General features: G+C 38.4%; 1 protein-coding gene across 4 annotated transcripts in view; it reads left to right on the forward strand.

Annotated features, from left to right (window-relative positions):
* LOC107584087 (MKL/myocardin-like protein 1) overlaps positions 1 to 21,905 on the forward strand; it is a 45,891-nt gene extending 23,986 nt beyond the window's left edge. For 2 of the 4 annotated variants that reach the window (XM_016270510.1, XM_016270512.1), the window contains 16 exons: positions 3,193 to 3,258; positions 6,066 to 6,121; positions 6,202 to 6,277; positions 6,601 to 6,747; positions 7,465 to 7,625; positions 7,973 to 8,089; positions 8,209 to 8,459; positions 15,082 to 15,253; positions 15,518 to 15,913; positions 16,019 to 16,969; positions 17,087 to 17,290; positions 17,642 to 17,740; positions 20,441 to 20,581; positions 20,713 to 20,799; positions 20,921 to 20,981; positions 21,487 to 21,905. In XM_016270510.1, coding sequence (XP_016125996.1) covers positions 3,193 to 3,258; positions 6,066 to 6,121; positions 6,202 to 6,277; positions 6,601 to 6,747; positions 7,465 to 7,625; positions 7,973 to 8,089; positions 8,209 to 8,459; positions 15,082 to 15,253; positions 15,518 to 15,913; positions 16,019 to 16,969; positions 17,087 to 17,290; positions 17,642 to 17,740; positions 20,441 to 20,581; positions 20,713 to 20,799; positions 20,921 to 20,981; positions 21,487 to 21,890 — 3,389 coding nt within the window. In that variant the 3' untranslated portion in view covers positions 21,891 to 21,905. Of the gene's footprint in view, positions 1 to 492; positions 638 to 3,192; positions 3,259 to 6,065; positions 6,122 to 6,201; positions 6,278 to 6,600; positions 6,748 to 7,464; positions 7,626 to 7,972; positions 8,090 to 8,208; positions 8,460 to 15,081; positions 15,254 to 15,517; positions 15,914 to 16,018; positions 16,970 to 17,086; positions 17,291 to 17,641; positions 17,741 to 20,440; positions 20,582 to 20,712; positions 20,800 to 20,920; positions 20,982 to 21,486 lie in introns of those variants that run through there. The other 2 variants (XM_016270509.1, XM_016270511.1) reach the window with 2 other exon arrangements.
* Positions 21,906 to 24,455: the final 2,550 nt, after the last annotated feature.

Raw genomic sequence — 24,455 nt, forward strand, 5'->3', positions numbered from 1 at the left:
TGCGCGTGTGTTTATATATATATATATATATATATATATATATATATATATATATATATTCTACCCTAATAAACCAGTGAAAAGAGCTGAGAGGGTGAATGGGGTTCTGCCAGATTGTAGAGCGTAAAGGAGAGGCAACAGCTGAGCTGAAGCGAGCAGTCATTGGCACTCAGCAGACCCTCCTCTGTGTTTGAGGGTGAGAGACACGCTGTTCTGTGAATGTCTTCTGCTGAGTGCAGAGCCTCTGCATCCACCTTTGAGAACCAAAGGAGACCTAACCGAGGATCAGATTTTGGATGAGGAAGAAACCAAGTGGAAGCTGTCTGTTCTCCAATTCTGTGTTTACAGTGTTTCTGATTTGAAACACTGTAAATACTGTCATTGTGGACTAACATACCTGTTACGGATATCTTGTGCTGTGCAATCCGTTTTCCTCACTTTGGACCATTTATGGAATATCAGTTTTGACTTTGAGATTTGCAGAGACTTTCAACACTGGATCCAAACATGTTGGACACCAACCACTACCTTCAAATTGATACTTCCTCTTTTGAGGATCAACCAATCCGAAATGGTCAAGATAAGCTATCTGTGAGTCTGGACTGTGACAGACAAGCATATCTTAGCCTCAAAGAAGGTGGGCATTGTTGTTTTTAAGCTTTTATAGAGTATAAATAAAGTACCCTCCAGGTGTTCACCCAATTTAATACATTGAATTTAGCTTCATTAGCGTTTATGCCAAGTCTTAAAGGGTTAGTTCACCCAAAAATGAAAATTCTGTCATTAATTACTCACCCTCGTGTTGATCCAAACCCATAAGACCTTCGTTCATCTTCAGAACACAATTTAAGATATTTTTTATGAAATCTGTGGCCTCTCTGACCCTCCCATAGGCAGCAAGGTAACTACCACGTTCAAGGTCCAGAAAGTACCAAGATGATCGACAAAGTAGCCCGTGTGACATCAGTGGTTCAACTGTAAAATTACGAAGCTACGAGAATACTTTTTTGCGCAAAGAAAACAAAAATAACGACTTTATTCCACATTTTCGTCTCTACTGTGTCACTTATTTTTGTTTATCTTAAATTGTGTTCCGAAGATGAACGAAGGACTTACGGGTTTGGAACAACACGAGGGTGAGTAATTAATGACAGAATTTTCATTTTTGGGTGAACTAACCCTTTAATGCGTCAGACCCCATTATTCTAGTGTCTTAGTGGTGAGATCACCCCAGCTGCTTGTACAGAGCCAAGAGCAAGCACCGGTTGACCTGCAAACCGTGCCAGGCCCGGGGGCTTTGAGGAAAGTCTGCAAGAGGCGTGTTTAATTAAGACCCCAGACACACAGGCTCTTGGATTAACCCAGTTGTCTGCATGATTCGTTTTCTTTTTTCCTTTTGTCTCAAGACCTGGATGTTGACACCACACTTTCCAGGTCTCCCTCGGAATTTTCCAGGCTGGCGAAGAGAAGATGGAGAGAGTGTTGGCATTTAAAAGTGTCTGATTGATTTACACTATCAGGCCAGGTTCTCGGAGAGCTGCGAGAGGGCTTGTGTTTCTTCTTCAGTGGGTACAAGAATAGTGCCCAGCAGCTCTAAGGAGTGGGTGGTCAAAAATAGCTGTTAAAGTGAAGTGGGAATAGGAAGAATTTAGAACAAATAGCGAAACTTTTCGTGTTCAATTTGCAAGTGAGAACCAGAGTGGGTGTTCTGGGATTTTACGGGAACCTGTGACAAAAAGGGGCTCTGATTTAAAAGTGCAGGATTCACATCCTCACCGCTGGTCACCAAAGTGGCAACCATTGGTTTTGTCACCTTATGCACTTCCAAAAGTGGTTTTCGTAGTAATGCCATAGCAGAACGATGTTCTGTTCCCCAAAGAAACTTTCAGTGAACAGTTCTTAAAAGATCACTTTTTCTACGTGTAGAAAAGTAGAGCCTTTTCCACCATCAATAACCTTTTGTGCAATGGAGAGTTTCCATGAAAATCCTACAATGTGATTTTCTGGATTTTTTTTCTCATTTTGTCTCTCATAGTTGAGGTATACCTATGATGAAAATTACAGGCCTCTCTCATCTTTTTAAGTGGGAGAACTTGCACAATTGGTGGCTGACTAAATACTTTTTTTCCCCACTGTATTTTTGATTAAATCTGAGAGCTCTCTGACCCTCCCATAGACAGCAAGGATACTACCACGATCAAGGCACAGAAACATAGCAAGGACATCGGTAAAGTAGTCCATGTGACATCAGGGGTTCAATTGTAATTTTACAAAGCAGCAAGAATACATTTTGTGTGCAAAGAAAAAAATAATAATATAATTTATTCAACCATTCTTCTCCCCGACTTACCGTCTTCCGGCATTTTGGAGAGTACACCAGAACGTAATCAGCGTTGTTTACGTTCAGCATGCGCGCGTTTTCTACTGAACGTAAACAACATTGATTACGTTGATTTTAATTTTTGGGTGAACTTACCCTTTAAATGTTCTTCATGGAACCACTGATGCCAGTGAAGAACCTTTATTTGTTATTTTACTTATGGTTATTTTACCAAAAAGGAGTGTTTGGTTGGTCTTGGCATGCGTAGCCGATGTTCTGTTTCTTTATCCCCTGACGTTGTGACTGTGAAGGGCAGAACAGCTGACTGACTAGTGCACACAAAGCAATGCCATGTGGGTGATGATGTCATTGTGTCAGGACTGACAGGTGCACGCTTGCCTCTAAAGCCTCCTGGGATGCCATCAATACTCACAGGCCACATCCCTCCTGACATGACATTTGACATAATAGTAACTGTAACGGCTTTTTTCACAGAACAAAGCAATAAAACTAATTCCTCATGCTGTCTACACACCACCCTCTTTATAATCATTGAGCAACTTACTCAGTGTGTTATGCCAGCATGTAAGTTCCTGATTTGAAGAACGCCTATTGCCTCTCAGTTACACTTTTTGAATTCAGGAAAGTAGTTGAGTGTGATGAAACGGGAAGTATGAAAAACCACCCAAACAACCTAACCATTCACAGTCCCTGCCCTCAGCATTCACTCTTTAGTTAGAAAGAAACTGAAAGAGGGCTCTTTCGAGCTCTTGTCCTGATTATGTTATAGTCATCTGGCTGCAGCTGTCCCGATGTTAATATCGAATCAGTCATTCTCTGAATCTGAACCCCTTTCCTCTCTCTCCATGCAGTTCTTCAGCTCAAACTACAACAGAGAAGGACGCGAGAGGAGCTGGTCAGCCAAGGAATCATGCCTCGTAAGTCAGATTTTACTCTTCTAGTTACCAACCATCACACGTTTGCATCACACTTTTTGCAAATGTGCATTTACTTGCAACAAAAGCAGATTGCAAAGAATGAATAGGTTAATTTTGGCAAAGTTTGTGAGTATATGCATAGTTGCTTCAAAAAGTATTTGGGCACTCACGTCAATTTATAAATGTATTGGCAAAATATAATGCTAAAATATAAAGCTAATGACATTTATAGTAATACAGCACAAACACAAAGTTTCAAATTATAAAACAATATTTTGTGTTATATTTATATAAGCAATATATTGTGCAAAATTATGAAATCAAAGCAAATAATCAACATGATAAAGTCTTTGCTGAAAACACAATCTTCTTTATGCCTTCTGTCGTCTGATAGTTTATACTTCTATAGCAAGTTAAATAATTGTACAAATGGCCACCTTTAGGTCATGGAACAATGTCTGCACCAAATTGCATATTTTTTCTCAGTTTGGGCCTTTGAATAAAATGCATTTTTATCCTCAAGTATGAGCTCCACATTCTCACTCTATTATACTTTATGAGCCATAATAAACTGATGTATCAAATGTGATACAAAACATAATCCGTATGCAACTTTTTTTTTTTTTTGTCGTCTTATTTTTTCTTTTGATGTCAGGCTTTATGCAACAAATTGGTTAAAAAAATTGATAATGTGTTAAACTATACTTGTGGTTACTGACAGGAAAATCCCTTTCGGACCAATTGATTAAAAGCAGTTGCAAAAATGGTTCCCTGATGAAAATCTATTGCATGTTCTCAGATGCCACTTGCATTGATATTTAATATGCAGTGACATTCATACATTAAGTTTGAGTAAAGTGTCCAAAAACATTTTGAGGCCACTGTATATTCTAAAGCTAGGTATAATGACAAATATTTGTTATGCAGTTTAGCCACAATGACATGCAGACTCTTGATATGGCACTATTTGTTGGTATGTCAATAAGTTGCTGTTGTGGTGCAGCTATGGCCGCAAGTATTTCATGTTACTATTCGGATATTGCAACATTCACAGCCGATCATTCTGCATGAGCATATTGCAGCATAAACATTTGTTTTGCTTATAGGCTCCAGCAGGCTTTAATGGATGGGACTGTTCTCTAGATGTGGTCTGGTATAGAAGACTGACTCTTGATTGCCAACACACAGTCATTGTGAAAGGGCCTGTTGTTGTGTTATCAGGTGGATCTACTTCCCCTATTGTTTCCACTTCCTTATTCTATGTTCTGCTCATCAGACGAGAGGAATTTGCAGTCTTCACACTGTGCTGTCTGTGTGGCCTCTGTGGGATGGAGGAAGTGCTCAAGCAGCTCTAGCTTTGCTCTTTAAAAGCGACAGCCAAAAATGAACTGTTTGGTTAACTTTAAACAGTACTAAACACTTGTGTTACAATACTAATTGACAATTGCACTTGCTGCGCACATAATCCTGCAGGATTACATTAAGATTTCATAACTGTTTAATGTAACTAAGAGGCGACTTTTTCATCAAAGATTTTAGATTAAATTTATATTGAATGTCTAAGGGAAATTTTATACTTTTAGGTTTCCCGCCATGTTTTAATTCACCTTTTTGCCTTACAATGCAGGTTATGTCAACTTTCCTAATGCTTTTAATGTCATTTATCCACAACTCTACAGGATAAGCTTCAGAAACTTGCGTTACTAAATATCAGTATGATGTATCTATCTATTTTTTTATATTTTGCTCTCTAAGGTGGCAAGGCTACATTTATTTGATCAAAAACTCAGTGCAAACTGTAATATTGTGAAATATTAAATAACTGCTTTCTGTTTTAACATTTTTTTTTATTTATTCTTGTGATGGCAAAGCTCGACTTTGAATCAGCCATTAGATTAGAAATGATTCTAATATGCTGATGAAACCTTACTGATCCCAAACTTTGTACAGTACATTTGGTTTATTTTTGTGAGCCTCGGTTGCAAAGAGACAAGGCGGATCATTGCTGACCCTACCTTATGGTTTCAGAAATTCGAAGTTAGTTACCCAATCTTGGCTGTTACATCACATTCTTAATCCGTTATCCCTTTCATATTACAGCTCAATCACATGTGCAGTTTACTGTCCTTGTTTTTTGGTTCAGCCCTCTTTTAGAGAAATAATGTCTGCTGTTGTGGTAGTAAATTTATACTGTACATACATCGTACAAGTACAGTTTACTACCAATTTATGGAATATACTTGTTTGGTATACTCTAAAATGAGAAGTAGCAAACTATTTAGCAAAAAAATGTATTTTTAAAAATGTAAAGAGTATATAATAAAATATCTATATTATTTTATATCCTGTTAAAATACATTGATTTTGATTTCCCAGATGCAATTTCAGGCAGAAGGATATACACACCTGCTGTTATTGTTCTTTCAGCAGGTGATTTGAGCCAATCTGATATAAGAGGATCTTCTGTGTTTTCACATATGACCTTTTAATATGACCTTTAATGATGAGTTTTTCATTCTTCTTACATAATGCCTCAATATCAAATATTTAGGCACCTTAATAAATTAAGGCAAACAGGTGGGCACAGATACATGACTTGGTAGTCATGGCAGTGATTGAGTGAAAATATGTATTGGGACATTGTTTGGAGTGGGTGGTTCACACAGGAAACATTTTGGTTTGCTCCTGCTCCTGAATGCTCGCTTAATTAATCTGTTGAGTACCTTGAGGCAGTCACAATGACCAAAATGCACATCCCTATGACTGAACATAAAGCAAGACTGTCTCTGTCTCTATTCTGTACACAGCACTGAAGAGTTCGGCTGCCTTTCACGAACAGAGGAGAAGTCTGGAGAGAGCACGCGTGAGTGACCTTATCTTTTTCCTTTTCATCACATTCTTGTCATCCTTGATTGACACTTGTTTTCTCTTTTACTGGTGCAGACTGAGGATTACCTGAAGAGGAAGATCAGGAGTCGGCCAGAGAGGTCAGAACTGGTCAGGATGCACATCCTCGAAGGTGAGTGTCACGTCATTCTTTTTTAAATATGAAAACAGAGTAATATTAAATGATCACAGTATGTTTCTGTCTCTTGCAATGTACCTTTCTTACAGTGAAAGGGTCCATAGCCATAACCTTATCCTGACCTGTTCAAGAGTGAAGGAGCTGTTTATATTTTTCTATAACCTTTGCATTTTTTTCCATTTCCGTTACAATAGAAACAGGTAGTTGATCAACATGCAAAAGTACTAATTGAGTCAGTAGACTCTTAGAGGGGAATTTAGATGGTATTTACATCAAAGGAAGTGATTCAGTTGTTAATAATCATATTTCACCCACAGAGACCTCAGCCGAGCCCTCACTGCAGGCCAAGCAGCTGAAGCTGAAGAGAGCCCGATTGGCAGATGATCTCAATGATAAGATCTCCCACCGCCCTGGTCCCATCGAGCTCATCCACAAGAACATCCTCCCTGTGCACACGCTCATCGGTTAGTCTGTAACCACTGTCACTATTATCGCAATGTCAGCTTTGTCAGTGTTACTGTTTTAAACACCATAAGCATTTTCTCCACAAATGACAACAGTGCAAATCTATTATTTGCAAAGTTGACAAAAAAGAGGAAGCTTTACCTACATTTATTGTCAATAAAGTTCCTGTGTCATTTTAATTGCATAGCAGTTCAGTAAACTACAGTGAACTGAAAAAAGTCAATATTTTTACTTAAAAGATTTGCTCACACTGACTCATTCACAACTCATATTCTGTTAAATGTAAGTGAAGTTTTACTGTTTTACATAAAAAAATATCTTAATTTGTGTTCCGAAGATGAATGAAGGTCTTACAGGTTTGGAACGACATGACTGAGTAATTCGACATGGCTCCCTTTAAGAGGATAGTTACCCATAATGAAAATCCTGCCATCATTTAATCACCCAAATTTTCATAAGACTTAAATTAAACCACTCGATTCATATGGAATAATTTTACAATGCCTTAATGGCCTTTTTGGATCCTCTTAAGTTTTGGTTACCTGGACTTTCAGTGGAGACACAGCAACCTCTCAGGTTTCATTAAAAATATTATTAGTCTTATGGATTTGGAACGACACGGCAGTGAGTAATCAATGATGAATTTTTGGGTGAACTATCCCCTTACATGTGTCCATGCACAGATCAGACAACCAATTTCTTATGTGTATTTTCAGGTACAGAGTCTCCAAAGGGTGAGAGCTCCTCATTGGACGAGGACAGTAGTGATGCCCTGTCACCGGATCCCCAGTGCAGTCAGAACTCTCCATTGGGTCTTGCCCCTCAACACTCCCCCTCTGATATGATGAAACTGAATGGAGACCTCTCACCCACTCGGGTATATTTCTGTTTCAGTTGTTCAATATGAGATTAATTAAATATTGCTTTTGTGCTTTCAGTAAGCTAGAGGGCAGCACTGCTCTACATTCATTCAGACACACCCAACATATTATCATGTTGTTTTAAACTTTTTTCAATAGTACACGAAAAGATACATTTAGCAGAATGTCCAAGCTGCTTTTTTCCATTCGTATTTTAATTTGAGTGAACTGTCCTTTTAAATTGTTTTGTATTTTAAATGACCTTGTTATTATAAGCCACATTTGCAAGTTTAAGAACAGAGAGGACAATGTAAGAAATTCATTTAAGACCACATACTGTATTTAACCAGTGTATTTGTTGTAGTTCCTCACTCAGGCCCCACCTTCTCCTCTCGTTGCGTCTGACGCCTCTCCACCACAGAATCTAACCAGTGAAACTAACATGACAAACTCTTCCCGTCCACCGACGGGACATACCAAGGTAAAGTGAAAGCCATCAAACCTATCATGGGTTTCATTTTTCAGTCTAAATCAATAAAAATGTGATTTCATCACTCATTTTCTTTTGATATTCCTTTGCTTTGTCTTCACCATAAGCAGCAGTCCAAGTTCAGCACAGATCGGACATCTCAACGATCCAAGAAACCCAAAGATAACAAGCCCAAAGTGAAGAAACTCAAATATCACCAGTATATCCCACCTGACCAGAAGAATGACCGGGAGCCTCCTCCTCAACTGGACTCCTCATACGCTAAAATCCTCCACCAGCAGCAGCTTTTTCTTCAGCTTCAGATCATCAACCAGCAACAGCAGCACTACAACTACCACACTATCTTACCCGCACCTCCAAAGTGAGTACAACCACACAGTTTATGGATACACTTTACTGTGTTGTGTGTAATTGACCTATCGGTAATCCCCGCCCCCCTTAGTTACTGGTGCTCCCTCAGACAAACAAACGGAGCTGCTCACTCTCTTACAATGACAGCTGTCCGTGTGAAAACCTTGTCCCACAATGTTTTTGAACAATTTTGGACACAGATGGGCCACCATTCAAGTGTGAATTAAATATTCCATGGAGGGATATATAAAATATTTAAAAATAAATATGGTGGGTAACTCGAAGCGAGTTTACAGATCACAAATATGGTGGGTAACTCGAAGCGAGTTTACAGATCACAATGCAAGCGGGAGAACTCTCATATTACCGTCATCACGATCGCGGATGACAACATGCAGGATCAACACTGTTCATGTATCACAGGGTACAATTAAATTAATGTACATTTAACCAGTTTAATATGGAGAGGCACTGAAATGTAGACCTTCATTTATGTGTTTTTGACCTACATTGTACATGACGTGAGAACAGTCCGCTATTTAGATGGCATTAACGTTCTGCTTGAGCAGATGAAAATTGTAACTTAATGAGAGTATGACAACAAGAAAATTAATGCTTTTGTCTTCATTGGGATTGGGGTTGAATGCTTAGGGACATTTTTCTCTTTTTTGTTTGGGTTTAGGAAATGTACTGTGTCATTTTAATTGCATAGCAGTTCAGTAAACTACAGTGAACTGAAAAAAGTCAATATTTTTACTTAAAAGATTTGCTCACACTGACTCATTCACAACTCATATTCTGTTAAATGTAAGTGAAGTTTTACTGTTTTACATAAAAAAATATCTTAATTTGTGTTCCGAAGATGAATGAAGGTCTTACAGGTTTGGAACGACATGACTGAGTAATTCGACATGGCTCCCTTTAAGAGGATAGTTACCCATAATGAAAATCCTGCCATCATTTAATCACCCAAATTTTCATAAGACTTAAATTAAACCACTCGATTCATATGGAATAATTTTACAATGCCTTAATGGCCTTTTTGGATCCTCTTAAGTTTTGGTTACCTGGACTTTCAGTGGAGACACAGCAACCTCTCAGGTTTCATTAAAAATATTATTAGTCTTATGGATTTGGAACGACACGGCAGTGAGTAATCAATGATGAATTTTTGGGTGAACTATCCCCTTACATGTGTCCATGCACAGATCAGACAACCAATTTCTTATGTGTATTTTCAGGTACAGAGTCTCCAAAGGGTGAGAGCTCCTCATTGGACGAGGACAGTAGTGATGCCCTGTCACCGGATCCCCAGTGCAGTCAGAACTCTCCATTGGGTCTTGCCCCTCAACACTCCCCCTCTGATATGATGAAACTGAATGGAGACCTCTCACCCACTCGGGTATATTTCTGTTTCAGTTGTTCAATATGAGATTAATTAAATATTGCTTTTGTGCTTTCAGTAAGCTAGAGGGCAGCACTGCTCTACATTCATTCAGACACACCCAACATATTATCATGTTGTTTTAAACTTTTTTCAATAGTACACGAAAAGATACATTTAGCAGAATGTCCAAGCTGCTTTTTTCCATTCGTATTTTAATTTGAGTGAACTGTCCTTTTAAATTGTTTTGTATTTTAAATGACCTTGTTATTATAAGCCACATTTGCAAGTTTAAGAACAGAGAGGACAATGTAAGAAATTCATTTAAGACCACATACTGTATTTAACCAGTGTATTTGTTGTAGTTCCTCACTCAGGCCCCACCTTCTCCTCTCGTTGCGTCTGACGCCTCTCCACCACAGAATCTAACCAGTGAAACTAACATGACAAACTCTTCCCGTCCACCGACGGGACATACCAAGGTAAAGTGAAAGCCATCAAACCTATCATGGGTTTCATTTTTCAGTCTAAATCAATAAAAATGTGATTTCATCACTCATTTTCTTTTGATATTCCTTTGCTTTGTCTTCACCATAAGCAGCAGTCCAAGTTCAGCACAGATCGGACATCTCAACGATCCAAGAAACCCAAAGATAACAAGCCCAAAGTGAAGAAACTCAAATATCACCAGTATATCCCACCTGACCAGAAGAATGACCGGGAGCCTCCTCCTCAACTGGACTCCTCATACGCTACACCAGCAGACCAGCAGCAGCTTTTTCTTCAGCTTCAGATCATCAACCAGCAACAGCAGCACTACAACTACCACACTATCACCTCCAAACCTCCAAAGTGAGTACAACCACACAGTTTATGGATACACTTTACTGTGTTGTGTGTAATTGACCTATCGGTAATCCCCGCCCCCCTTAGTTACTGGTGCTCCCTCAGACAAACAAACGGAGCTGCTCACTCTCTTACAATGACAGCTGTCCGTGTGAAAACCTTGTCCCACAATGTTTTTGAACAATTTTGGACACAGATGGGCCACCATTCAAGTGTGAATTAAATATTCCATGGAGGGATATATAAAATATTTAAAAATAAATATGGTGGGTAACTCGAAGCGAGTTTACAGATCACAAATATGGTGGGTAACTCGAAGCGAGTTTACAGATCACAAATATGGTGGGTAACTCGAAGCGAGTTTACAGATCACAAATATGGTGGGTAACTCGAAGCGAAATATTTAAAAATAAATATGGTGGGTAACTCGAAGCGAGTTTACAGATCACAAATATGGTGGGTAACTCGAAGCGAGTTTACAGATCACAATGCAAGCGGGAGAACTCTCATATTACCGTCATCACGATCGCGGATGACAACATGCAGGATCAACACTGTTCATGTATCACAGGGTACAATTAAATTAATGTACATTTAACCAGTTTAATATGGAGAGGCACTGAAATGTAGACCTTCATTTATGTGTTTTTGACCTACATTGTACATGACGTGAGAACAGTCCGCTATTTAGATGGCATTAACGTTCTGCTTGAGCAGATGAAAATTGTAACTTAATGAGAGTATGACAACAAGAAAATTAATGCTTTTGTCTTCATTGGGATTGGGGTTGAATGCTTAGGGACATTTTTCTCTTTTTTGTTTGGGTTTAGGAAATGTAATAAAATAAATTCTATTGCGTATCCTCTCAGGATACCTGAAATCAGTGTTACAAGTACCCCAGGCACATAGTTTTTCCATTTTTGTAGCATAACCACCATCAAACCGATGCGAGCTTCGGATCTTCCAATGTTTCTCTATGGCTCTGAAACCTAAAGATGTCCGAGTTCCGCTCCCCGTGCAACTGATACTCGACTGCCATTGGCTCATCTACGTTCGAGGGGAGGGGCTTACCGATAGGCAGGGGTTAAATTGGGATTTGTTATGTGGGGGGGGTCTTTATGGTTTGGGGCTTATATATATATATATATATATAATATTAGTGCTGTCAAGCTATTAATTGCGATTAATCGCATCCAAAATAAATGTTTTTGTTTATGTAATATATGCGTGTGTGCGCTGTGTATATTTATTATGTATACACACATACAGTATATATTTATATTTATAGAATTTATATTATATATAAATATAACATATTTTTCTTAAATATATACATGCATTTGTGTGTATTTATATATACATAATAAATATACAGTACACACATATATTACATAAACAAAAACTTTTATTTTGGATGTGATTAATCGTTTGACAGCACTAATATATATATATATAATAATAATAATAAAAAATCATAAAATATTTATTCTGAAGCAATATTCTTATCAGTTTTCTATCAGCTGTAACATATAAATCTGCATGCTTTTTATATTTAATCCAAGGGCATTTTTTACCTTTTATAGAGGGCATTTTCCCCCTAACCTCATTAATACTTCATCTTTCATTTCAAATTCTTACATTTAATTTATAAATTAAATTATAATAATGTGGCTATTGTTAGGGATACCACTTTTTCCAGTACTCGCCCGATACTTTTATTTTTGGTACTTGCCGATACCGAGTACCGATACCAATATTTTCATTGCATTTGTAAATTTTTTAAATATTGGGTACAGAAACCAAGAGTATGTATAATGTTAGTTGGTTAACTTCATTTATCAAATAGATACAGTCACACCAAAATTTATTCAGACACCTTCAACATTTCTCACATTATCACAGTTTATTCGCTATAGTTTAGAAAATGACAAGAACTCAGAGTTACACTGTGTCAGAACAAATTCAGCTTGATAATGTCAGATAACTTTGATAGAAAGGTATGTAATGGATTACAATAAACCAAAAATTATTCATACAGCTGTCAATATATACACAACTATCAATACTTTGTCGGGTGACCCTTCGCTTTAATGACAGCATATGTATTCATGCAAACCTGAACTTAAATTTTTTCCCAGACTCTGTCTGAATAATTTTTGGTCCCAAATTTGTATCAATTTTACTGGTAGTCCACTGTATGAAGAAATTTTGGGTTTAATATATCACAGTTTAGTTTATTTTGCTATCCTTACTTTACATAAATGAACTATAGTGTCCTACACACTAGTAAAAAAATATCAAAAATGATATCTGTCTCTGAATAATTTTTGGTTTGACTGTATATCCTGTTTCACACTTAATTATGCTCATTAAAATGTATTTTACAAGTTTGTTACTTTCACTGTTAATTTTTTCTCTCTCTATGGTAGCCTACATCTTTAATTTAATTGCATTAGAGCTGCTCCATTGCAGCGGCTTAGTACTGTAATCACGTGATTTGCTGTAATAATGCAGGGAACCACTCGCTATAAATCTCCTAACTGTGATATTTTCATAAATAGAAGTCGTGTTTTTTTTCATCTGAAATGTGCAGCGATTTATTTTCCAAATTCACTCATATAATGCAGAAACACTCATGAAGCAAGCAAAACGTGCAACGCGGGAATGAGAGGGACAAGTGCATTTCACACAGGCTGTTAGTTTCACTTTTGCCAGAAAGTCGTGCAGGATATTCATTCGACAAGCTCGTGCATCTACGCCGCCGTGCGCTCAATCCACTCAGCGTGATTTGCTTACCAGCTGGCGCAAATCAGCTATACAGGCATTAATACTGAATGTTTTATATTCATTGCATACATATACTTCGTAGACATCTTTAATCCCTAATAACTCCATTCTGTTGTCTGTTGTCGGTGTTTTTTTGTCTGAATATGTCACTTTTCACATGCTGTGGTATCGGCGCATTTTAACGAGTACGAGTATGAGTACAGGAGCTCAGTATCGGGCCCGATACCAATACCAGGATCGGTATCGGTGCATCCTTAATTATTGTTATCTCTACGTTATCAAATTAAAAAATGTACACTAAAAAAAATACAGTTGCATGAATAATGTTATGAGATTATTTTAAATAATTTTGAATATACAAACAAGAAATGGTGGCAATTATACTTTTCAACGAAATTAAAAGGCCAGTAGGTGCCAGTAGTGAGCGTTTAATGAGTGAGTCATTGAGTCGTTCATTCAATACGATTCGTTCAAATGGCAGATTCATCAGATGTTTATGCATGGGCTAATGAAACTTTGACTCAACCGATTCGTTCACAACACGGAATAATTCAGCAATGAATCGGCTGGTTTCTGTGAGATGTGCTATGTTTCCGCCTAAAATGTAAGTGGCCTAATATTATTGTACTTGCTTATTGAAATGTTTATTGAACTATTAAACAGTTGTAATGGTGAAAACGTTGTGTGATGTTGCCTAACTAACTGTATTTTAAATATAAAAACTTTTCATTTTGATTTTTTACCCCAGCATGCTCACTTGTCTGGAGTTAATGTCGAGCCCCGGAGTCAATGTGCCGGGGCTCAAACCCCGGCCCAATTTAAACCCTGCCGATAGGTCAGTTGTGTAATGACTGTGTATGTGCATATTATGTCTGTGTCTGGGGTTGATAAGACTTTTTATTTTATTTTTAAGTATTTATGATAAAAATTTCATTAAAAACCGTAAGATTACATACTTTTGATATTATATATCATACTTTATAATATATCTTAAAATTTAATTTATTCCAGTGATGCAAAACTGAATTTTTAGCAGCCATTACTCTAGTCTTCAGTGTCACGTGATCATTCAGAAATCATGCTAATATGCTGATTTGGTTCAAGAAACATTTCATCAGTAATGTTGAAAACAGTTGTGCTTGTATTATTTTTGTGGAAACCGTAAAACGTTTATTCTTTGCTCAATAGAAAGTTCAAAAGAACAGGATTTCTTTGAAATAGAAATCTTTTCAACATTATAAATGTCATTTTCAGTCGGTTTAATGCATAGTCACTGAATAAAAGTATTAATTTCTTTACTAAAGTCTTACTGACCCCAAACCTTTGAATGCTAGAGCAGTGGTTCTCAACCGGTGTGGGTTGTGACCCAAAAATGGGTCACACATCTGTTTTGCTTGTGTCACAAAAGATTCCAATTTAATATTAAATAAATATTAATATTAAATAATAAAAATAGACAAACTATACAAAATAAAACAAAATATGACCCATATTAAATGCAGGTTACATAAACTGGGTTCTGAAGCAAAGCTTGTTGAGAGCCACCGTTTTAGAAAAGTGTAGACACACCTAACTGATTTAACTATAAATCAAAAATAAATCTGTTAAAATCCAGACTTCCTGCTGAAAAGCAGCAACCATCCACCAATCCAGGCCCCTCCCCTTCCCAGACTATTTCCACATGCTCTACAGTCTCCTCCAATCAGAATGGGCCCAATCGTCAGAGCCAGCCTACAGTGGGAGGAGCTAAGCCCAGCACCTTGCCTGCAAACCTGGATGAATTCAAAGTGGGTAACAGTTGTAATTTATGTACTTATACTAAAGCAATAACACTGACTACTAATGTTGGCGATTTTGGTTCAAGTATTTTTCCCACTTACTCTATGGAGATTTGTAAAAAATAAAAAAAAAATCCTAAATATGGAGTTCTAAGCCATGAACCAAACCAACCAGCTCTGAAATGAATCACACTATTACAACTTTTAGAGAAAATTATGGGAATTGTTACTTCCAGATCCCAACTATTTCACTCTTGTGGATCTCTCTTCCAGGTTGCTGAACTTAAACATGAGCTCAAATTGAGGAAGTTGACTGTATCAGGCACCAAGAACGATCTCATTGAAAGACTGAAGAACTACCAGGAGCAAATCAGTTGTTCATCAGCCACAGGTGCTGCAACTATGAAAACAGTCTCTGCTCATTTACCACAGGTGTCAGTTCAGTCATCTGGTGCCGCCCTACATCAAGCCCCGAAAGACACGATTGTTCCAATGTCATCTTTTCCCGTAGCGGCTACCACTAGGGTCCACAGTACAACTCCACCTCAAATCATGCGCTTCAGCAGCACTAGCTCCTCTCCTCCTGCATCTCCTACCCCCTCTGATCGCTCTCTGGCTGGATTGAGTCCTGATGAGACCAGCTGCAATGGGGATGTGTTTGGAGAAATGGTAGGTCTGTGGTTTAGAAGATGCACAGCAGAAACCGTGAAAAGAAAATTAGGGGTGTGGCCCTGTTTAATTTCTTTTTAAGAACTTGTGTTTCTCCATTAACAGGTTACCTCACCTCTCACCCAGCTCAGCCTGCACCCCTCTCCAGACCACCCATCCCCAATTAAAGAGGAATCTCATGGGCAGATGCAGGCCTCCTGCTGCCTTTCTCACCCGGGGCCCCTGTTAGCCGCACAGCCTCATGATCCAAGTCCAGTGGCAGCATCGGGATCTGCTGTGTCTCCTCTGGACAAAGACCAAATGCTTCAAGAGAAGGACAAGCAGATCGAGGAGTTGACACGCATGCTTAGGCAGAAGCAGAGACTGGTGGAGACCCTGCGTTCTCAGCTGGAGCAGGGTAAGCGTGGAGCAGCCGCAGAAGTTACAGACAACATGGTTAATGCTGAAATACCATTGCTGTCTAACGGAGTGGAAGTGAAGGTAAAGGAAGAGATTAAGGATGAAATGGACACAACCGAGGACCTGCAGAAGCAAGTCCAGCCCCAGAAGAAGATCCAGATGCAGTGTTCGCAGCAGACTCTGCTCAAACTGCAGCAGATTCACCGGCTGCAGGTGCAGCAGCAGCAGCAAATGCTGGTGGACCTACCAAACGTACAGCAACAGAAGACACAGTTACTGCAACAGCAAAAACAACAGCAGCAAATGGGCCCACTGAAACTGCAGCAAGAGCAAGTAAAAACACAGGTGTTGCTGTTGCAGCAGCAGAAGACGCAGTTACTGCAACAGCAGCAGAAAGCGCAATTACTGCAGCAGCAGAAGGCGCAGCTACTGCAGCAGCAGAACGTAAAGTTACTACAACAGCAGCAACAGAAGACTCTGTTACAACAGCAGCAGAAAACTCAATTGCAAAAGAAGACACAGTTACTGCAACAGCAGCAGCAGCAAAAGTTGCAGCAGCTAATCATCCAGCAGAGGCAGCAAAATCAGCTGCAAAGCAATCAGAAGAAGCAGCAGAAGCCTCAAAATCAGCCACAGCAGCAGTTGCAGACACCACAGGTCAGCCACGTTTCCAGCTTATCAAATACCTTAGATATTGATTTAGATGGCATTGTATGTTTTTTATTTAATGCCATTCTTGCCACTGTTTTACATTGTTTTTTGTTTTTTTTACAGGTTTCACAGGTGTTTGTCAATCAGCAGTCTAGCACTCAAATTACTACGTCTTTCCCACTGGATCTCCTGAAAGCTCATCCCACACCCACTTTGGTCACTGACAGCAATGGCAACCGCTATCTGATTGCACTCACCAGTAATAGTGTTGATACCCTGACTGGAAAGTCTCCTCAGAGCAAATCCAATGGACAAATCACTCTACAGGTGACTAAACAACAGTTTATCTATTAATATCTTAATTTCATTTATATATACTCTACTGTTTAAGTTTGTGGTCTGTACATTTTTTAATAGTTTGTGGATTAATGGATTTTGATTAAAGAATATTTTTTAATTTAAAATATCTTGTATCCATTTTAATGTTTTAAATGTACTTTATTCCTTGAATGGCAAAGCTGATTTTTCAGCAGCCAGTACTGCAGTCTTCAGTGTCACATGATCATTTAGATACTATTCTAATATGCTGATTTAGGGCTAAAGAAAAATGGTCTTATCAATGCTGACATTTTTTCTTTATATAATATTTATCTCAATTGTTGGTTTGTTGTGTTTCAGAGATTGCAGTCGACCCCTACCAAGCTCCCTAGCCAGTCATCTACTGATATGGCTAGTTCTGCCAACCAATCACAGAGTATCAGAGAGCCCATCACAAAAGTATGTGCATATAACATGTGGATGTGCTTTTTTCAAACTTGTTACAGTTATGAAAAATAGCATGAATTAGAGAGCTCTGTTGATTTGAACGCTGAAGTCTAAAGGTACATGAAATACTAAGATGTACAGCAGATATGTACAAATAGTGTATGATGAAAGACAATAAGCATGTTATTTTCAACCTATGAGCCAAAATTTGTTAATTTAAGGATTTTTTGACTATTCTGCAAGTTTGAAATCAACATAGAGTGAACATCACATGGATTTGCTTGATTCACACTAGATTTGAACAGACTCTCAGGATTTTTCCTCAGCCATTCAAAAGCAATGTCATGGTCCAGTAGTACAAAGGAATTGCATGTTTGCCCTGTGATGTGCACTTAATTACAGTTGTGCATTAAATTATTGATATAAAAAGGTATTCAAATACATGTGTTAGGGATGTTCATTTAGGTTATTTTTCCTAACAGACAACCGACGCTTGTTAACCGACGCTTGTTAACCGATTATTAACTGTTAACCGACAAGATTATTTTAAATTAGAATTTAATTAAATTAGAAAGGATAAGTGTCTGTGACCCGTTAAAAGCAAAAAGCAGCAAAAAACAGAACATGAGGATTCACTTGGCCATCATATCACATCACGCACCTGCAGCGCTTCTGCGAGTGGAGAAAAACATAATAAAGCTAGGCTATATACAGTATATATACATATATAATCACTCAAGTGATTGCGCCGGCGCCACATACGCGCACACAGTTAAGCATTGCTACCTTGACAATGCAGCCTGTTCATTATCATAATAAAATACAGTCAGTCAAACATATGGAAAAAACACACTGCTCAGTTTAAGTATGTAGTAAAATCTGTGCCATTAAGTGTTATCACAGTACCACCGTGATGTTATGCAAAACATTTTGTTTTACGTGGATATTGGAATGCCAGTGAAGTAGATTACATAATAAATAATAATTTGCAATTCAAATACATCACAAATACGGAAACATTTGATTTTGTGTGGAATGAGAGACCCAACGTTGGTTTCAGTTTCATTTTAGCATAAATTAATTCATTTTGGCTTGTCGTTTATATTGCTATAGCTTCTTATATATTTAATTCTTATTCTTTTCTAAATAGGCCTACTGTTAATTGAAAGGCTTTGTTGTGGAATGAGGGGAACTAAAATAGCCTAGCTATGTTTGCAGTGTTTATTATAATGTTTGTAAACATTTTGCGGTCGGCATTAAGCCTATTTCTGAATTAAATAATAAAATGCGACTTATACGCGACTTTTTTTTTTTCTCTAAAAAAAACCAAAAAAAATGTATACGCGTAGTGTATTTTAAACCATGCAGCAAATCTTTTTAAATATTTTTGAAATTACTGAAAAAATAAATAAATGACTTTTTCAACCATTTAACTGATTCTATTAATAGGTCAAAATTCTATACGGTCGGTTAACCGGTTAAAATGAACATCTCTAACGTGTGCATTTGTGGATTGTATTGAGAGCTAACAAAACCATGTATATGCACTATAGTCATAGTAATCACTGGAATATAAGGGGATGGGCTGCAGATAGTTGTTCTTTCTCTCCTCTCCGCAGCTGACCCATGTTAATGGGGTCATACGATGCTGCTAAAAATTGGCCAGCTATCCAGTGCATTGTGATTGGCCGAATACCTCAAGCGTGTGACGGAAGTGTTACGCCCCTTACCATACTGTGATGATGCCCTGTCAGGCCGGAGTGATGATTCAAAAACATGAAAACCCATTATAAATGAGGCATTCGTTGCATCCAGTGGGGACATAATTATGGATTATAATGACTTATACTGTCTTTTTACGCGTTGTGTTGCATCGCGCCGCGTAAACACAAAACCATGTCTGCATTTGTGATCTGAATAATGACAAACAACAAGCCCTACTCTACACTCCCCAAAAAAACTTGCTTTAAATATATAAAATATAAAAACTCTTTTGAGAGTTGAGTCAGAACAGCCGGCATTGTAGTCTACTCTCCCAGGATCAGGAAACGGTCCTCCATAAAATGTGCTGCACACATCTGCATATTTGGGTTGAAGTGTTCTGGAACAGTGTTGTAAATACAACTTAACCACTGATTTCTAGTCATGTCCATTTTTGGAAGGCCAAGCAAAGTAGTTTCGCTTTCACAACGAAGCACAGCGTCACACACGGCGGCCTAGAGTGAGCAGAGGCCGGGGGCTTGAGTGAGCGGCGGCCGGCTAGAGTGAGCGGAGGCCGGCGGGCTTAAGAACGGTGCGGCAGGCGGGCTTGCGGCAACCACATGTGATGACCCCGGGCTGGACTCCGCTTCGTCCACGGTAAATGCCGATCCGGTGATCCACAGCGCAAAGTTGTAGTATTTCCTCAGCAACCAGCACGGATCAGCTCCAGGCATGACAAAGCAGATATTGTCCTCTTTTGGAAGGCCAAACAAAGTAGTTTCACTTTCACAACGCATCACACAGTGCCTTCACGACATGGCGGCGGCAACAACAATACTACAGCGAGAATAAAAGTTACGCCTTCTTTCTTTGCGTGAACATTTCGGGCGGCGTAATGCAAATCTTCCCACATAGTGATGTAGATATGTGGGAGCGTGTTAGAACAAGCCGTTTTAGGTAGGCGTGGCTGAAATCGCATCTTATGACCCCTTTAAAATCTCCCATTTCCAGGTACAGAAAGTAGGGCTCCACTTGGAAACCACCCGTGTTAAAGAGTCTAGCCAGCCAGTGTCTGCACCACCCAGCTTTGAGCCCTTCTTCTGTGAGGAATCCAACCCACTCAGCAAACTCTCCTCACCTCCTTCGTTTAAGGTATTGCACATGCATTAATAATGTTAGTACCCTTTTTCTCTTTGCCTTTTTCCTCCTCCTTGCTTTGTTTCGAGCTAAAGCTAGTATTTCTTTATCCATCTTCCTCTACCCATCATCTCCATCAATTCTAGGAGGACATTTGCCCAACTTTTGATAGACACACTTTATTCACCCCTTCCTTCCCAAAGCCGAACCCTCACCCTCCTCAGCGTTTCAAAGTATGCCTTTTACTCATTCTTTCTTTCTTCTTTGTTCTTTCTCTTTAATTTTTTCACCTTCTTTTCCTGTTTAAACCGTTTTTTTTCTTATTGTAACATTGATGGTATTGTCTGTTTACAGGATAATGTCTCAAACAACCAGCAAATAGATGATCTGTTTGAAATCCTGATCAAGAGTGGAGGTAAAAGGGTCTTTTTACTTTAGAAATTGATCATTTTATTCAGCAAGGATGCTTTCAATTGATCCAAAATGACAGTGAAGACATTTATAATATTTAAAAGAATTATTTTTCAAATAAATGCCGTTCTTTTTAGCTTTCTATGTATCGAAGAATCCTGGGGGGGGAAAAAGAATCTACGAAAATATTAAGCAGCAACATTGATAATAAGAAATGTTTCTTGGGGACCAGATCAGCATATTAGAATGATTTCTGAAGGATCACATGGCTGCTGAAAATGAAGCTTTGTAATTTTAGGAATAAATTACATTTTAAAATAGATTAAAATAGAAAGCAGCAGTAACAGTATTTAACAAAATTACAGTTTTTACTGTATTTTGATCAAATAAATGCAAACTTGGTAAGCATAAGAGACCGTCAACAAAAAAAATATCTTACCCACCTCAAACTTTTGAATGGTAGTGTGTGAATATATATAAAAAAATAAAAAACCTCTCTTCTTTCTCAGAAATTTCATCTGGGTTTAAAGCCAGTCAAGACCCCTCCCTGTCAGACCTCCACACAAGCCCACCCACTCCATCTCCACCTCCTTCTCCGCTCCACCTCTCGCCACCCAAACATCACCCTGACCCCGTCCCCGCCCCTTCCCAGCAGCTCCCGGACACCCAGTACAGGCCTTGCTCTGGAACCGGTCGCCTGGAGGACTTCCTGGAGAGCACCACTGGTGCTCCTCTTCTCGGCGTGGAGCCGGGCGGCCCGTTGACGTTAATCGATGACCTCCACAATCAAATGCTGAGCACTTCCAGTATTCTGGACCATTCCCCATCTCCAATGGACACCAGTGACCTGAGCTTCTCACCCCACCCCGCCAGCCTGGACTTTGAAGACCCCACCTTGGATGGCGAGTGGTGATTTTTAAGGGAGTTCGGGAAAGAGTCATACTATTACGTGGAATTAACGTGTGGAAGTATAAATGCAGCAGTAACCAAACACAGTCTGCTAAAAGCGTTACGACGTTTGAAAAGTTTTATTTTGTGAAGAGACATTGTTTGAGGTACAAATCCACATTTGAAAACTGATTCATAATTTCAAGCATTACTTTTTTGGGTTTATTTGGTGGTTACTCGTATATACTCAAAACGTGAATATAAACCCGTAAATTTCCTTTCAAAATAGCCTTTCTTGTTTTATTTCTTCAGTCGTTGTTAAAAGCCCTTATATGAATATATGAAGTTAAATAATCTAACACAGTTTTTACACAATACTGTAGGCATTACTAACGTAACAAATAGCATTTATACTAACACTCGAATTGCAGATCTCTTTAGTGTAGTTCCTAAATATTCTCTTATTAAATAATACAAGTCTTGTACAGAAATATATATTTACAGAAATATTTGTAGTATGCTTAATATACATTTAAAAACAGAAAAAGCAGAAGTGCCCAGTTCACAGGAGGGTTGAAGAAAAGCAAAACACACGCAGTACAGTATAGGACGCACTTATAAGTACATATATTTTACTACTAAAACCTTTTAAGGAACATCACACTAGCAAGAGTGCTGTTGATCTGAATGATAAGCTGTGCTAATATTCAGACAGTGAGTGTGATATATTACTTTTATACAACAGTTTAACAAGTAACAGTGTGGAATAACACTGATTTCCCCTCCTTGTTCAAAGAGTTCTCTAATCACTATGGGTTTTACATTTCCCAATCCCACTAGCTGGGGATTTTAGTCATAGCAGAATATGAATTTGAATCTCCAGGTTCTACTGCAGATTATTAGCTGACACAGTTAGCTTGGATCCTGAAGTGGCATACTTTTCCCCGTCAGACTTGCTATATGGTATTGAAGTAAATCTTGTTTTTGCATTTGGATACATTGTTTCTGAGGTAAAAGTTCTGGTAACTCTCTCCAGTGATCCAAGTGAAAGGAAGGACACACAAGTATAAGGTAAACAGTGCAAGGCTCGCCTACAAGAGAGCTAGTGCTCGTGAGATCTTGATTTCAAGAATGGTTAATTCACTAGAGCTGATATTTTTGCCATTGCATAGCTTGTTTTACAAGATTGATGTGCTTCATTCCCAGTTCCAAGGTCCGGATTATTGCTCAGAGCTGCTGGCATCATTTCTTCAGCCTCACACCATGAGGCAATCCGCCTTGGTCAATAATCTGTAAAGTGAGCTACTCAGCATGACCGTGAGGACTGGACACTTTTAGTCAGACGGTCTTGTGTAACGGAGGAGATAGTGAAGATCAGACTATTTTTAAGCAAACAAGAGATTAAAAAAACAGGAATAAATTGAAGATAGATGCTTGATAATGTCTTCACTCCATGACTGGAGTGATTTGAATGTAAAACTATAATGAAGACTCATGAAACAAGATTTTCTTTGTTTCCACAGAAAATTCATCCAGGACAGAGCCGATAGCCTTGTGGGCAGCATTCTGCCATGCAGTTCATAATCTGACCAGAGTTTGAGTCCTGTTTTGGGGTCCTTTCTCAATCCCAACCTTCTTTTGCTTCTACTTTGCTTCCTGTTAAAGTGATAGTTCATGCAAAAATGAAAATTCTGTCATTAATTACTCGCCTTCATGTTGTTTCAAACCCGTAAACCCTTCATTAAGATTCGGAACACAAATTAAGATATTTTGAATGAAATCCGAGAGCTTTCTGACCCTGCATAGAAAGCAATAGAACTACCACATTCGAGGCCCAGAAAGGTAGTAAGGACATCATTAAAATAGTCCATGTGACATCAGTGGTAATTTTATGAAGCTACAAGAATACTTTTAGCATGCAAAGAAAACTGGGTAACTTCTCTTCTGGGTAATTCTTCGACACACGTTCACAAGTGTACCACGACGCAATGCATGTGCATTCCTCTGCTTGCAAAAAGCCACAGCACATCCAGGAAGAAGAGAAGAAATTGTTTAATACATTTATTTTTGTTTTCTTCTGCCACAAAAAGTATTCTCGTACCTTTATAAAATGACAGTTGAACAACTGATGTCACGTGGACTATTTTAACAATGTCCTTAATACCTTTTTTGGTCCTTGAACGTGTCAGTTGTGTTGATGTATATGCAGGGTCAGAAACCTCTTGGATTTCATCAAAAATATATTAATTTGTGTTCCTAAGATGAACTAAGGTCTTCGGGTTTGGAACAACATGAGGGTGAGTAATAAATTACGGAATTTAATTTACAGAATTTTGGGTGAACTATACCTTTAAGTTCTGTCCCAAGAATGCCAAACATGCCAAAAATAAAACAAAAAAAAATCTGTATTCAGAGAAAAATAAGAAAAATGCATCTAGACAGTTTTCAGCTTTGAGAAATGTCTTTCTCAGTATAAATGTTTCATGGTTCTTTATCAGGCTTGTCAAGTTAGTGTTATATTCACTGACAGATCAACTTCAAATTTAATTTACAGAATTTTGGGTGAACTATACCTTTAAGTTCTGTCCCA

The sequence above is a fragment of the Sinocyclocheilus grahami genome, unplaced genomic scaffold (assembly GCF_001515645.1).
Source record: "Sinocyclocheilus grahami isolate Dianchi unplaced genomic scaffold, SAMN03320097.WGS_v1.1 scaffold57.1, whole genome shotgun sequence".
NCBI lineage: Eukaryota > Metazoa > Chordata > Actinopteri > Cypriniformes > Cyprinidae > Sinocyclocheilus > Sinocyclocheilus grahami.